This window comes from Lynx canadensis, chromosome E1 (assembly GCF_007474595.2).
Source record: "Lynx canadensis isolate LIC74 chromosome E1, mLynCan4.pri.v2, whole genome shotgun sequence".
NCBI classification, from domain to species: Eukaryota; Metazoa; Chordata; class Mammalia; order Carnivora; family Felidae; genus Lynx; species Lynx canadensis.
The window spans coordinates 27,797,513-27,811,575 of record NC_044316.2 but is presented as its reverse complement, the minus strand read 5'-3'; the positions used below and the strand labels follow the sequence as shown (position 1 = coordinate 27,811,575).

The following is a 14,063-nucleotide window of genomic DNA, read 5'->3' as shown; positions in this document are numbered from 1 at the left end:
AGAATGTTTCCAGAGAGGTGATTTGGCAATCATTTCCTCCAACTCCCTCCATTAACAGATGAGGAAACTGAAGCAGAAGGAGCAAAATTACTTGTCTAAGGCAAAAAGCTAATGAGTTGGAGAACCAGGGGGAGGGAAGGGAGGCCTCTGCCCACCTCCCTCCTCCCTCCACATGCCAAGTATTGTGCATGCACTTTATGCTTTACATCTGTCATGTTATTTAGACCTCATTCAAACGCATCACACCTGCCAGTGTGCAGCCTCAACAGGTTATGTAATGCCAGTGGGCCTCAGTTTCCTCATCTGTTAAATGGGGACAATAACGGCATCTACATGACCGATTTATTGTGAAGATTAAATGACTTAATACTGAGCTAATTTAATTCAGAACCTCTGATGTGTAGTTAAGTGCTAGTCAAGGGTCAAAATTACAACTGTTCTCCCTCCTCAGGTGCCTGGGAGGCTCAGTCGGTTAAGCGGCCAACTTCAGCTCAGGTCACGATCTCACTCACAGTTTGTGGGTTCAAGCCCCGCATCAGGCTCTGTGCTGACAGCTCAGAGCCTGGAGGATGATTTGGATTGTGTCTCCTTCTCCCTCTGTCCCTCCCCTGTTGCACATGGTCTCTCAAAAAAAACTCTTCTTCCTTCTCACTGAATGGATGGCCAGGAAAGAAAAGTTCACTAATCTTGCCTGAGGTTTTATAGCTGGGTAACTTGCTTCAACCCAGGCCTGTGTGTCCAGTGCCGAAAGCAAGACCACTACAAGCCCTGTGCTGTCCCCAGGATCAGCCCCTGATCCCTGGGCTCCTGGCTCCCAGCCCAGTGCTCTGCCTTGGCTGTGGCTACAGAGTGGGCCCAACCTTACCACGGTGCTGCGCTCCTTCCCTGCTGTCAGGGCCCAGGTCTGTGGATTTTGACCCTTCTCGTCGTGGAGTCGAAGATCACCCCCTGCATCCAGCAGTTTACTGAGGATCCACTGATTCCCTGAAAATGCTGCTGCATGAACAGGGGTGCTCCCATCAAAGCAGCGGCTGGAGGGGAAAGTAGCAGTATAAGGTGGGAAGGATTCAATGGGTGACACAAAAAGCTCTCTTTTTACAAAGGAAACCTTTGGGAGGATTATAATAATATCATTTGTGAGGCTTTGCCAACAGGAGCTTTATATACATCCTCTTTTTCCACCCTTACCTCTACCCTTCAAGGTGGTATCATTTTCCAATATACAGATAAGGAAACAAAAGGGCAAAGCTGAAATTCATACCCAAGTATGGGTCTGGTTCCAAATCTGGTATCCCTTTTCCCATTGCCCTTTGATACTGGCTGCTCTGAAACAATTTCTTCATGTGTGTAGGGTCTCGAGGTCAGGCTGGTGAAGCACAACCTAACCAGACACCATCCCTCTCTTGTGAGAATGTCTCTATCTCCCAAATCCCCCAGTAGAGGCCCGCAAAACCTCGGCACCAGCAATCTGATCAAGAATCTACAGGGCCCAGGGACGCCTGGGTGGCTCAGTAGGGTTGAGCGTCCGACTTTGGCTCAGGTCATGATCTCATGATTCGTGAGTTCGAACATCGTGTCGGACTCTGTGCTTGACAGCTCAGAGCCTGGAGCCTGCTTCTGATTCTGTGTCTCCCTCTCTCTGCCCGTACTCCGCTCATACTCTCTCTCTCAAAAATAAACATTAAAAAAAAAAAGAAAATTAAAAAAAAAAAAAAAAAAATCTACAGGGCAGCTGGGTGGCTCAGTTGGTTAAGTATTGACTCTTGGTTTTGGCTCAATTCATGATCTCATGGTTTGTGAGTTCAAGCCCCACATGGGGCTCTGTGCTGAGGGTACTGAGCCTGCTTGAGATTCTCTCCATCTCTGCCCCTTCCTTGCTTGTATTCTCTCTCTCTCAAAATAAATAAATAAACTTAACAAAAAAAATCTGCAACTCAGGAAAACGTCACCAAAGCCAATTAACAATCTGAAGCATAAGAGGGTGGCATTTATTGTGTTCAGAATACAGTGATATGTGATATATAGCTGTGGTTTCTTAACCTGGCTGCACATTAGGACCACACAGGAAGCTTACTGTGGTTCTTGTGAAAAAGAAACACAAACAGGAGAAGGCAGAGGGAAAAGAGAAGGAGAAGAAGAAACAAAATGAAAACGGAGGAGGAAGTTGAGAAGAAAGAAAGGAGTCTGAAGGTGGTAGTGCCTGACTGGCTCAGTTAGTAGGGCATGTGACTCTTGAGGTGATGTGAATCTTGAGGTCATGAGTTCAAGCCCCACACTGGGTGTGGAGCCTACTTTAAAAATTAAAAAAAAAAAAAAAAAAAAAGGAAAAAGAAAAAGTCTCCCTGGATGGCTTAGTCTGTAAAGCATATGATTCTTGATCTCAGGGTTGTAAGTTTGAGTCCCATGTTAGGTAGACAGATTACTTAAAAATAAAATCTTGGGGCACATAGGTGGCTCAGTCAGTTAAGTGTCTGACTCTTGATTTCAGTTCAGGTCATGATCTCACAGTTCATGGGTTCAAGTCCCACATTGGGCTTGCGCTGACAGCACTGAGACTGCTTGGGTCTCTCTCTCTCTCTCTCTCTCTCTCTCTCTCTCCCCTGCTCACAGTCTCTTTCTCTCTCAAAATTAAATGAACTAAAAAAAAAAAAAGAAAGAAAGACAAAGTATTTAGAAAAATAAAAAATAAAACAAAATCTTTAGGAGTGTCTGGGTGGCTCAGTTGGTTAAGCCTCCAACTCTTGATTTCGGCTTAGGTCATGACCTCACGGTTATGGCATCAAACCCCACATCAGACTCTGCGCTGAGCATGAAATCTTCTTGAGATTCTCTCTTTCTCTCCCTCTGCCCTTTTACCCCACTTGCACTCTAAATAAATAAATAAATAAATAAATAAATAAAATAAATCTTTAAAGAAAAAAAAGTCTCCTAGTTCTAGATCCTCAGTTCTCTTGCTCAAAGACAACTATTGTTACAAGTTTTTATATCCTTTCAGAAATCTTCTCTGCAGGGGTGCCTGGGTGGCTTAGTCGATTAAGCAGTTAGGCCTCAACCTTGATTTTGGCTCAGTTTATGAGTAATCTCACAGGTTCGTGAGATTGAGCACTGAATGGGCCAGGCTCCATGCTGACAGCGCAGATCCTGTTGCAGATTCTGTTTCAGACCCTTTCTCTCCCTTTCTCTCTGCCCCAACCCCACTGGCACACACACGTACTCTCTCTCTCCAAATAAATAAACTTTAAAGAAAAATTTTTAAAAAGAAATGTTCTCTGCATATACAAGTAGGAATAAGAATATGCTACATAAACTGTTCTGCATTTAAGTTTTTTCACTTAATGTATCTTGGAGAAATTTCCATATGACAACATACAAGTCACTCCAATTCTTTTTTTTATTTTATTTTTATTTATTTATTTTGAGAGAGAACGAGAGTGTGAGCAAAAGCTAGGGAGGGACAGAGAGAGAGGAAGAGACAGAATCCCAAGCTGACAGAACAAAGCCCGATGTGGAGCTCACACTCACAAACCATGAGATCATGACCTGAGCCGAAATCAAGAGTCAGACGCTCAACCAACTGAGCCACCCAGTTGTCCCAAGACATCTCAATTATTTTAAACAGCTGCATAGTGTTCTAATGTGTGGGTATACCATAATTTAGTTAATGAGCCATTAGGATATTTGTCAAAAATACAGATTGTCAAAGAACACACCAGACTGAGTCAGAATCTGCAAGCATGAGGCCCAGGAATGTGTGTTTTTTACAAGTTCCCCAGGTGGTGCCAACAAGGTTGGCCTGTACACACTTGAGATTTCATTGTGAACACTCTCCTGTTTCTGGGTCAGTCTCCAATGGCACACTAAACTGTAGGAACTATAATATCCTCCTAGAGGATGAAACTAGAGGCCTGCAGACTGATTTGGCAACCCAGAAGCATGTTTTATTTGGCCCACACAATGTTGTAAAAAGGAATTTAAGGGGTGCCTGGGTAGTACAGGTGGCTAAACGTCTGACTCTTGATCTTGGCTCAGGTCATGTTCTCATGGTTCATGAGTTCAAGCCCTGCATCAGGCTGTGCACTGATGGCACAGAGCCTCTCTGGGATTCTGTCTCTCCTTCTCTCTGCTCCTCCCCAGCTTGTGTTCACTCTCTCAATGTAAATAAATAAACTTAAAAAAAATTAATAAATAATAAAAAGGAATTTAAAACAACAGACAATATTTACATTTTATTTATTTTTGAGAGACAGAGCACAAGTAGGGGAGGGGCAGAGAGAAAGGGAGACACAGAATCCCAAGCAGGCTCCAGGTTCTGAGCTGTCAGCACAGAGCCCAATGCAGGGCTCAAACTCACACTGTGAGATCATGACCTGAGCCAAGGTTGGATTGAGCCACCCAGCTGCCCTAACAACAGACAATATTTAATACTGGGAGACTTCACATTAAAAACTGGAATTTTCAGCCACTTGGAAATTTGGAAGATCTGGTCTCCCTGGCTCCCTTTCCTGCCCAGCAACAAATTCCTAACCCTTCTTAGAGTCTGTACTCATTGACTCCACTTGGTCCCACAGGCATCTGACCCTGGGCATTCAGTAGGCTCCAGCCACCACAGCATTTCCTTTGAGTACTTAAGAATACAGCTTCCCCCAGAAATTTTCCTTCACCTTGATCAGAAGATCAGAAGAAGATAAATGTGAAAATGGTCCTATCACAAAATACAAACCCATGTGGTTTGCCTTCCTCCCTTTGACAACATCCTTTCCTACCTCCCCCTGGTACCATGGGGACTTCTAAAAAAGGAAAGTCAAACTGAGTTCTTAAGGCCTGGGCTCCTGGTCTCATCTCTATCATTAATGCACCATTATGGGCCAGTCACTTAAATTTTCTGGGCCTCAGTTCCCTAAACTGGAATATTAAATGTTTGAATGATTTGATCTTTAAAGAGCCCAACTCTAAGCCTGCACAAAACAGATGTAATTGAAGATGACTGGAAAATACTGCATTTTTGCTGAGAACTCCAGGGATTCCCCAGTGTGGCTTCCTACAATGCTCTTACCTACAAACAGGTGAGACAGCCTTTCCTTTCTGAGCTTTGAAATTATTTTTTTTTAACATTTATTCATTTTTGAGAGAGAGAGAGAGAGAGAGCATGAGCATGAGCAGGGGAGAGGCAGAGAGAGAGAAAGAGAGAGGAAGAATCAGAATTTGAAGCAGGCTCCAGGCTCTGAGCTGTCAGCACAAAGCCCCACACAGGGCTTGAACTCATGGACTGCGAGATCACGAACTGAGCCTAAATCAGACACTTAACAGACTGAGCCACTCAGGCTTTGAAATTAAACCCTGAGCCCCTGAGCTTTGAAATTAAACATTAATACAGGACAGGAGAGTGTATGTGAGTCTAGAAGGAAACAGCAAAATGTTCACTGTATTAAGTTATATCTGGGTTATACAAACCTAATACTTGTCAATTGGCATTTTTTCATTATACTTTTGCAAGCTTCCAAGTTTTCTCCCACTAAGCAAGCAATCTTATAACAAAAAACAAACAAAACCTCCCCCCCAAATCTTCTGACATCAATAATTTTTTTTAATGTTTATTTATTTTTGAGAAAGAAAGAGATCATGAGTGGAGGAGAGAACAAGGGAGACAGAATCTGAAGCAGGCTCCTGGCTCTGAGCTGTCAGCACAGAGCCCTATGCGGGGCTCGAACCCATGAAACATGAGATCATGACCTGAGCCGAAGTCGGACACTCAACCGACTGAGCCACCTAGGCGCCCCTGACATCAATACTTTTTAAAGTACATTAAACAGGGCCTCCTCATGTGAGATGGGAATGCTATTTTATGACTTTTATTACTGTATTCTGGAATTCCTGTGAAAATCAGCCAGAATCAAGTAAGTATTCAAAATCTGTTTCTGGTTCTGTCCAGTAGGAACTGTAAAAATACCTACTGTCCCCTTCCTCTTGAGAAGGTGGTTGTAAAGATCAAGTGAGCTGGTGCCTGGGAAAGCCCTGGGAAAAGCAAAAGTGCTACACAGAGAAGAGATGTTCAAGCGTAGCTTATTGATTACATTACACCCATATTATAAGTTGGGCCAACGATTAAACTCAGATTCTTTTAGACCACAATTACAAGTCATCCTGAGAAACTGATGCCAAGTATATTAAAGAAGAACTTGGTTGGTGGGTATATTAAACTGCTTAAGTGAATCATACAAATTGTAACCTGGGGTGGAAATATGGCAATTGTGCTGTTAATAACTAATTAATTAAGATCGAATTATTTCACTGGGCCTAGTAAAACTGCTTAGAAAGCTTTTTATTAGCAGTTAAAAGTATGTCTCAACATAGCTAATACAACTATTTTTCACTGATATAAATTAGTAAGACTCTTTTAATATCTTCCCAAATAATTTCCTAAATGCCCCAACTCATTTTAAAAACATACTACTGGGCCACCTGAGTGGCTCAGTTGGTTAAGCTAAGGACATGATCTCACGTTCAAGCCCTCACATTGGGCTCTGTGCTGACAGCTCAGAGCCTGGAGCCTGCTTCAGATTCCGTGTTTCCTACACTCTCTGCCCCTCCCTCACTCACTCACACCCTCTCTCTCAAAAATAAAATAAACATTAAAAAAAATTTTGGAGGGGGGTTGCCTGGATGGCCCAGTCAGTTAAACGTTGAACTTCGGCTCAGGTCATGATCTCATGGTTCGTGAGTTCGAGCCCCACATCAGGCTCTGTTCTGCTGATGGCTCAGAGCCTGGAGCCTGCTTTGGCTTCTGTGGCTCCCTCTCTCTACTCCTCCCCTGCTCGCTCTCTCTCTCTCTCTCTCTCTCTCTCAAAAAATAATCATTAAAAATTTTTTTAAATAAAAGCATACTACTCATTTTCTAGACAGCGATGTTATTGTACTTACTGATTTGGATCTGATCCATAATCCACCAGAACATCAACTACCTTCGTAAGGCCTAGTAATGCCGCAACAAAAAGTGCAGTCTGGCCCAGGGAGTTAACTGCATCAACATAAATTCCTGCAAAACAAATGCAAGGGTCAATACAAACATCACGAAATCCCCTAAAACTAGAGAAGTTCCTACCAGGAGAAAATTTTAATTCCCTTATACAGTATTTTTATGTTTTACTACTGTAAGCTTTTTTTTCAAACATAAAAACTCACAAATTAGCTAAAGGCAACCAGCATTCCATTCATCAAAAATACTACTTACAGAAGGTTGTATGAAAGCATCCCACCCCAGCACTCTAAAAGCCCAATTAAAATTATTTCCAGGTTATGGGGCACCTGGGTGGCTAAATAATTAGAGCATCTGACTCTTGAGGAGCCTACTTCAGAGTCCCTCCGTAGCCTCCCACTCTCCCGCACCTGTGCTTTCCCTTTCTTACTATGAAATGGTGTAAACTACTATCAGGTTCACATGACCAACAACCTAGTTGGTTCAGAAACACAAACCAGCGCTAAACTACAAAACTAGCTTAACAATCAAGAAATGTCATAAAGATAAAAAGAAAAAGTCCCCAAACAAAAAAAAAAAAACAGCTAATAGAAAATAAACACAACCATTAAAAAGTACATACCAAGAAACACTACAAAGTGTCCTCAAGCCAGCTACGGTCCTAAAACACAAGAGCCCAAACGGTAAAAAGCCTTAACTTACCGTAAAAGCCCCCTAGTCTATAACGACTGAAAAAAAAAAAAAAACAAACCACTCAGACTGTGCTCTCTCCCTCTTACTCTCCTAAAAAGAAAGTAAGAACGATCATCAATGGCAATCAGCCACTGTAACGACAGCACCAAAAGCCAGCTTCACGCTCAGGAGAGAACACTTCGCCTCCTCCTCGTGGTTTTGGGTACTCTACACAGTCAGAGAAACTTCTCTAGTAACGAACTATAGAAACGATCCCTGAAAGTATAGTCTTGACAGCAAGGAACCCAACTTTCCAGAGTGAAAGAAACCCACCTACATTACACTGATGGTGAAGTTTTTTTTCTTTATTTAAACGTCAATAATTTTTCAGGTGTACACTGGTATGTGTTTACCAAAGAATTATTCATTACCAAAGTTCGACAAAGCGTTTTTAAATAAATTGCATTTCAGAAGACAATTCAAGTCATCACTTTGATTACCATACAGTTGATAAGCAGCCAATCACACGCCATTTTTTTGCAACCTCCACCCCTGTTGCCGCAGCGTCAGGTTTAGGTTAATGATGACGACTACAAAGCGCGCCGGAAGTCCAGGATGCGCCTCAGTTTAGACCAACCGTGTAAGTGAGGAATCCTTTTGCGAGAAATATGTTAAGAAGTAGATGATGAAACTTAAGCCCAAAGCCAAAGACTTGCATTTGCAAAGCACTCCGTTTTTATTTTTATTTTTTGATGTTTATTTATTTTTGAGAGGCAGTGTAAACTGAGGAGGGGCAAAGAGAGGGGACGGAAAATCTTAAGTGGGCTTCGTGCTGACAGCAGAGACCCCATGCAGCTGGAACTCATAACCGTGAGATCATGACCTAAATTGGAGGCTTATCAGGCTGACCCACCCAGGCGCCCTACCACTCCCTGTTTTTAAACTTAATCCTGTGATCAAAATACCAGACATAAATGTTCTTTTGGAGATTTTTTTTAACAAATGAAGGAATTTTTATTTACATAAAAGTTGTGTTTAAATAAACACAATACATAATTCTCCTGCTTAAAGTTTCAGGAGCTCTCAGCTCTTGGGCTAAGGACAATACACATAGCTTACTAGGCCGTTCACGGTCTGGCCCACAATCAGCTCTCCAGCCTTATTTTGCACCAAATTCCCTCTCACTTCAGCCATACTGAACTTAACAGCTCTTAGGCTCACCATTTTACCTTCTGCCACAGAGCCTTTGCACAAGCTGTTCTCTTACAGGAATTCTCTCCAAACCCCTTCTCAACTTAACTTCAATTCATCATTAAGACATCTGTCCAAGTGTCCTCTAAGGGCACCCTTCCCTGACCTCCTTAACTACATCAAACATCTTCTCTGTGTGTTTCTTTGATTAATGCCTGCTCTTTGCACAAGACTGTGTCTCAGAAGAGCAGAGACTATGAACTGCCCTTGTATACCAACAATATCCCAAACACCTAGTATCGAATAATGAATTCAAGCAAAGGTGTCAGTGCAGAGAACTGGGCGAGATAGGGGTTGTAAACATTGTAATTGGCCATTTTAAGCCATGGGTGAAAATGAGTCACAAAATATCCTACCTAAATAACAAAGAGTTGAGTATGGAGCCCTGAGGCCCACTAACATCTAAGGGGCAAGCCGAGAGGACAAAGCCAAAAAGTAGGGAGAAGGAAACCAAAAGAGGTAAGAGAAAACCTAGAACAAGTGGGTCACAGTGACAAGGGAAATAAGAGTTTCATTTAACTTTTTTAAAAAGCTTATTTATTTATTTTGAGAGAGAGAAAGAGGGGGCGAGAGAGAGAATCCCAAGCAGACTCCACACAGGCAATGCAAAGCCCAATATGGGGCTGGAACTCGGGAATTATGAGATCATGATCTGAGCCCTCAAATGACTGAGCCACCCAGATGCTCCAGGGAGATAAGGAGTATCAGTCAACAGCATCAGAGCTGGAGAAATCTAGTAAGAAGGATCAATGTTCTTGGTGAGAGCAGTACTAGTGGGGTTCATATTTCTTATTGCTCAGGTCTCACCGTGTTACAAGTATTTGTGCCATGTCTGTCTTCTTTACCAAACCTTCTCCCCTAACCTTGAGGGCAGAAACTGCCAAATTAGTCCTTTGGTTCCAAGTAAACTTATCTGACCAACAAAAGCAAGCCTAAGGGTAGAGAAGAGCAGCAAAGAACAATGTGGGAAGACAATTCTCCCACATTCTCCGTGGATGGCTCCTGTGTCTACATGTCATGAGAGTGAGGCACTAACTACCCTGTGTTCTAGACTTTTTTTAAAGTAGGCTCCATGCCCAACGTGGGGCTTGAACTCATGACCCTGAGATTGAGAGTCACATGCTCTACCCATGAGTGAGCCAAGGCTCCCCAGACTATCTTTTTGAAGATGTCTGTATACCAAACTTCGGAAGATACAGTATCTCCTTTAGAGCAAAGTGCAGTCATGCTTACTGCCCAGTGTAATAAAGATGATGGCTCTTTGTGGAGCAAAGGGCATACTGTCTATTATAGAAGATTTGGATTCCCCAAGCTCAGGATACTTCTGCTGTAAAGCAACCCACTACGTGTGCAATATTATATAGCTCTTTGCATGGCTCTGAGGGAATTAGGGCCTGAGGAACCAGGACCAAAAAAACTAAAAGTGTAGCTATTGCTGCTGCTATGAGTAATAAATTATCATTCAATTCTCTACCCAGGAATGTCATTGTTTGCTGCCTGAATTGATAAACCTGTAGCAGGCTAATTTGTAAAACTGCAGACTATTCATAATTCTTGACAGGAAGGAACTACAGTTTAGGGAAGCAGACTGGTTAATCCCTGGGGTTCATGAAGTAACAAATTAAACCAAGCAGGGCCTCTGAAGGCTTAGAGAAACACTTAGGGAGGCAATGAGCAACAAAGTCTTGAGAATATACAGATAGCTGCAGAGAAAAATAGGTTGAAAACCAGTGTCCCCACAACTTACACAAACAACGGCTTTTCGGTGATTTCCTAGTAGAAGACATTTATTCATTTACTCATTAATTCATTCATTCAACAAATATTTATTTCAGGCCAGTCCCACTGTAGCCATGTTGGGACTGATATAAAGGTGACCAAAGTAACCCCCCCAACAAGTGGCCAAAGGCAGCTTTCACAAAGACTGACTAAAAAGGTCAAAAGAACTGGGTTCAAGTGTTGAAGTCCTAATGACAACTTTTTTAGCCTGGGGCCTCCAGATGGGTCAGTGACCTAATTTCTGGGCCTCCTAGGAAGCAAGACCTGATATTATTTTTTTAACTTTTTTAATTTAATGTTTATGTATTTTTGAGAGAAACGGAGAATGAGAGAGAGAGCATGGGCAGGGAAAGGGCAGAGAGAGAAAGAGGGAGATACAGAATCCAAAGCAGACCTCAGGCTCCGAGCTGTCAGCATACAGCCTAATGCAGGACCTGAACTCACGAACCCTGAGATCATGATCTGAGCTGAAGGCAGACGCTTAACCAACTGAGCCACCCAGGCGCCCCAAGACCTGATATTAATAACCATGTGTGCCAGGCACCATTCTAACTCGATCCTCACAACAGTACAATGGGAGGAAGATACTATTATCACTGTTTTATGGATTGAAAAAACAAGGTTTAGAGAGGTTCAGCAATTTTCCAGGGATCACAAAACAATCTGGCTCCAAAGTCCCTGCACTGCAACATATTGTCTTCCTCTCATCCTAATTTCTCAGCCTTGCTGCTCAGTATTACAGAAGCCTTCAGTAACTAAACAATGCTGTCCATGGCGTTAAACACAAAGGGGAGAGAAAGTGTTAATTTCTGAGAGCAGGAAACCTTGACAGCTTTGGGTGGAAGTAGGATGATGGAGGGTAAAGGGAATGAGAGGATAAAACAAATAATGGGTGTATAGGAAGGATAGATATTTCACTCTACTCTGCAATAGTCCATGAACCAATATAAAATGGTGCCTGGGCTGAAATAGAGGAAAAAAACATAAAACTTCCTGTGAAGCCTGAAAAAAATTTAAAAATGAGAAAACATTCACAGTTAGAGAAGAGGTGGGAAAGTTGACACTTTCCTAAATGCAGTTAGGAGTATGAAGTGTTATAATGCTTGTGGAAAGCAATATGGCAATATCTATTAAATATCTATTAAAAGCTGGATCCAGAAATCCCACTTTGAATATTAAAAACCCATTATATAAAGATATATTACAAAGTATTTTATCAAAGCTTGCCTCCAATGATACAAACTGTAAAAAAAGAATCTTAATAACCATCAAAAAGGGTATAGCTGAATAAATTATGGTACATACAGTTAAATATTAAGCAATTATTAAAATGGATGAGTTAGTTCTGTATCAATTGGACTAGAGATGGATAAGATGTAATGTTAAATGCAAGTTTCAGAATGCATATAGTATACCACTTTTGTAAAGGCAGATTAGTTATGTCTATCCATCTATCTTCCATCTACCTATCCATCCATCCGTCTACTTTTGATTCCACTGGTTAAAATAACTTCACATTACTTCTGTAATAAAAACATTTTTTAAAGTTCATTTATTTATTTTGACAGAGAGACAGCCGGGGAGAGACACAGAGAGAGGGAGAAGAAAGTGAATCCCAAGCAGGCTCTGTGCTGTCGGCACGGAGCCTGATGCAGGGCTTGAATTCATGAACTGTGAGATCATGACCTGAGCTGAAACCAAAGTCTACTGAACCACCCAGGTGCCCCAATAAAAACATTTTTAAGGGTGGTGGGGAACTGGCTGGCTCAGTTAGTAGAGTGTGCAACTCTTGATCCCAGGGTCTTGAATTCAAGCCCCCTGTGTTGGTAATGAAGCCTACTTAATTAAAAAAAAAATTCTTATAAGGATCACCAAAGGAAGCATGTTCTACACATTTCCTGAGAAGAACGGAGTTTGCAGTGGCTTCTTACAGCCATGAACTCAGGTGGAACAGTGAGAACAGAAGAGTGATAATACAGATTTAAGAACAGAAATAGGGCTAGTGACAAACAAGTGAAACTGCAGAGAAACAAGTGAAACTGCAGTGGCTTTACTCACTGGCCTAAGAATTGAATCAGCTGAATATATGTTGCCGTCTTGGTGTAACAGGGCACTATGAAAGGCATTGCTACCTCCAACAAGAAATGAAGACTGCTGGGGTGCCTAGGTGGCTTAGTCGGTTAAGCATCCAACTCTTGATTTTGGCTCAGGTCATGATCTCCTGGTTGGTGAGTTCAAGTCCTGTGTCAGGCTCCGTACTGACAGCACAAAGTCTGCTTAGGATTGTCTCTTTGCACCTCCCCTTCTCTCTCTCTTTCAAATAAATAAATAATAAAATAAAATAAAATAAAATGAAGACTGCTTGTACAACTATATCATGTAACAGTCAGTAGAATTAGGAGACTGTTGATTTTTCTACTCCAGTGTGCAACAACCATGGTGCATTAACAGCCCCAGTGTAGACCAGGAATAGTTCCCTAAAGCAGAAGTTAGGAAAAACATCTGATTAATCTGGAATAATTTAAAAGTGAGATTCAAAAATCAAAGAAGAGTTCTAAAATGAAAATATAAAAGCTTTAGGATCAAAGCTAAAATGAGGTGGTCCTGGGGCGCCTGGGTGGCTCAGTCGGTTAAGCGTCCAACTTCGGCTCAGGTCATGATCTCATGGTTCATGGGTTCGAGCCCTGTGTTGGGCTCTGTGCTGACAGCTCAGAGCCTGGAGCCTGCTTTGGATTCTGTGTCTTCCCCTCTCTCTCTGCCCCTCCCCCACTACACTCTGTGTCTCTATCTCAAAAATAAATGAACATTAAAATAAATAAATAGGGGCACCTGGGTGGCTTAGTCAGTTGAGCGTCCGACTTCAGCCCAGGTCATGATCTCACAGTTCGTGAGTTCGAGCCCCGCGTCAGGCTCTGTGCTGACAGCTTGGAGCCTGAAGCCTGCTTCGGATTCTGTGTCTCCCTCTCTCTGTGCCCCTCCCCAGCTCATGCTCACACTCTGTCTCTGTCAAAAATAAATAAACTAAAAAAAAAAAAAAAAAGAGTTTTTAAAAAAAATTTAAATAAATAAATAAATAAATAAATAAATAAATAAATAAATAAAATTGTATTTGGCTGAGAAAATAGTTAAAAGAAATAAATCATAACACTGAAAGGCAAAAAAAAGAAAAAATCATCTTAAGAAAATATCAGAAGCACATTTAAAACTACTTTAAATGGCTGTTCTTTTTAACTTGTAAAGAGCTATCACTCATTGGTTAAGTTTATTCCTAGGTATTTTATTACTTTTGGTGCAATTAGAAATGAGATTGTTTTATTAATTTCTCTCTGCTGCTTCATTATTGGCATGTAGAAATGCAACATATTTCTGTACACTGATTTTGTATCCT

At 41.7% G+C, this 14,063-nt stretch overlaps 1 protein-coding gene and 1 non-coding gene across 2 annotated transcripts in view; both read right to left on the bottom strand.

Moving 5' to 3' along the window:
- The window catches only part of TEX14 (testis expressed 14, intercellular bridge forming factor), a 96,268-nt gene that overhangs the window by 58,596 nt on the left and 23,609 nt on the right, over nucleotides 1-14,063 (bottom strand). Inside the window, exons 3-5 of the mRNA XM_030294594.1 lie at nucleotides 7,676-7,711; nucleotides 6,919-7,033; nucleotides 866-1,031 (exon numbers count right to left, since the gene is read on the bottom strand). Of these exons, the coding sequence (XP_030150454.1) occupies nucleotides 866-1,031; nucleotides 6,919-7,033; nucleotides 7,676-7,711 (317 nt within the window). The remainder of the gene's footprint in view (nucleotides 1-865; nucleotides 1,032-6,918; nucleotides 7,034-7,675; nucleotides 7,712-14,063) is intronic.
- On the bottom strand, nucleotides 7,723-7,937 carry LOC115501938. Its single transcript, XR_003964984.1, has one exon. It is a non-coding gene; the product is annotated as a small nucleolar RNA U3 (small nucleolar RNA).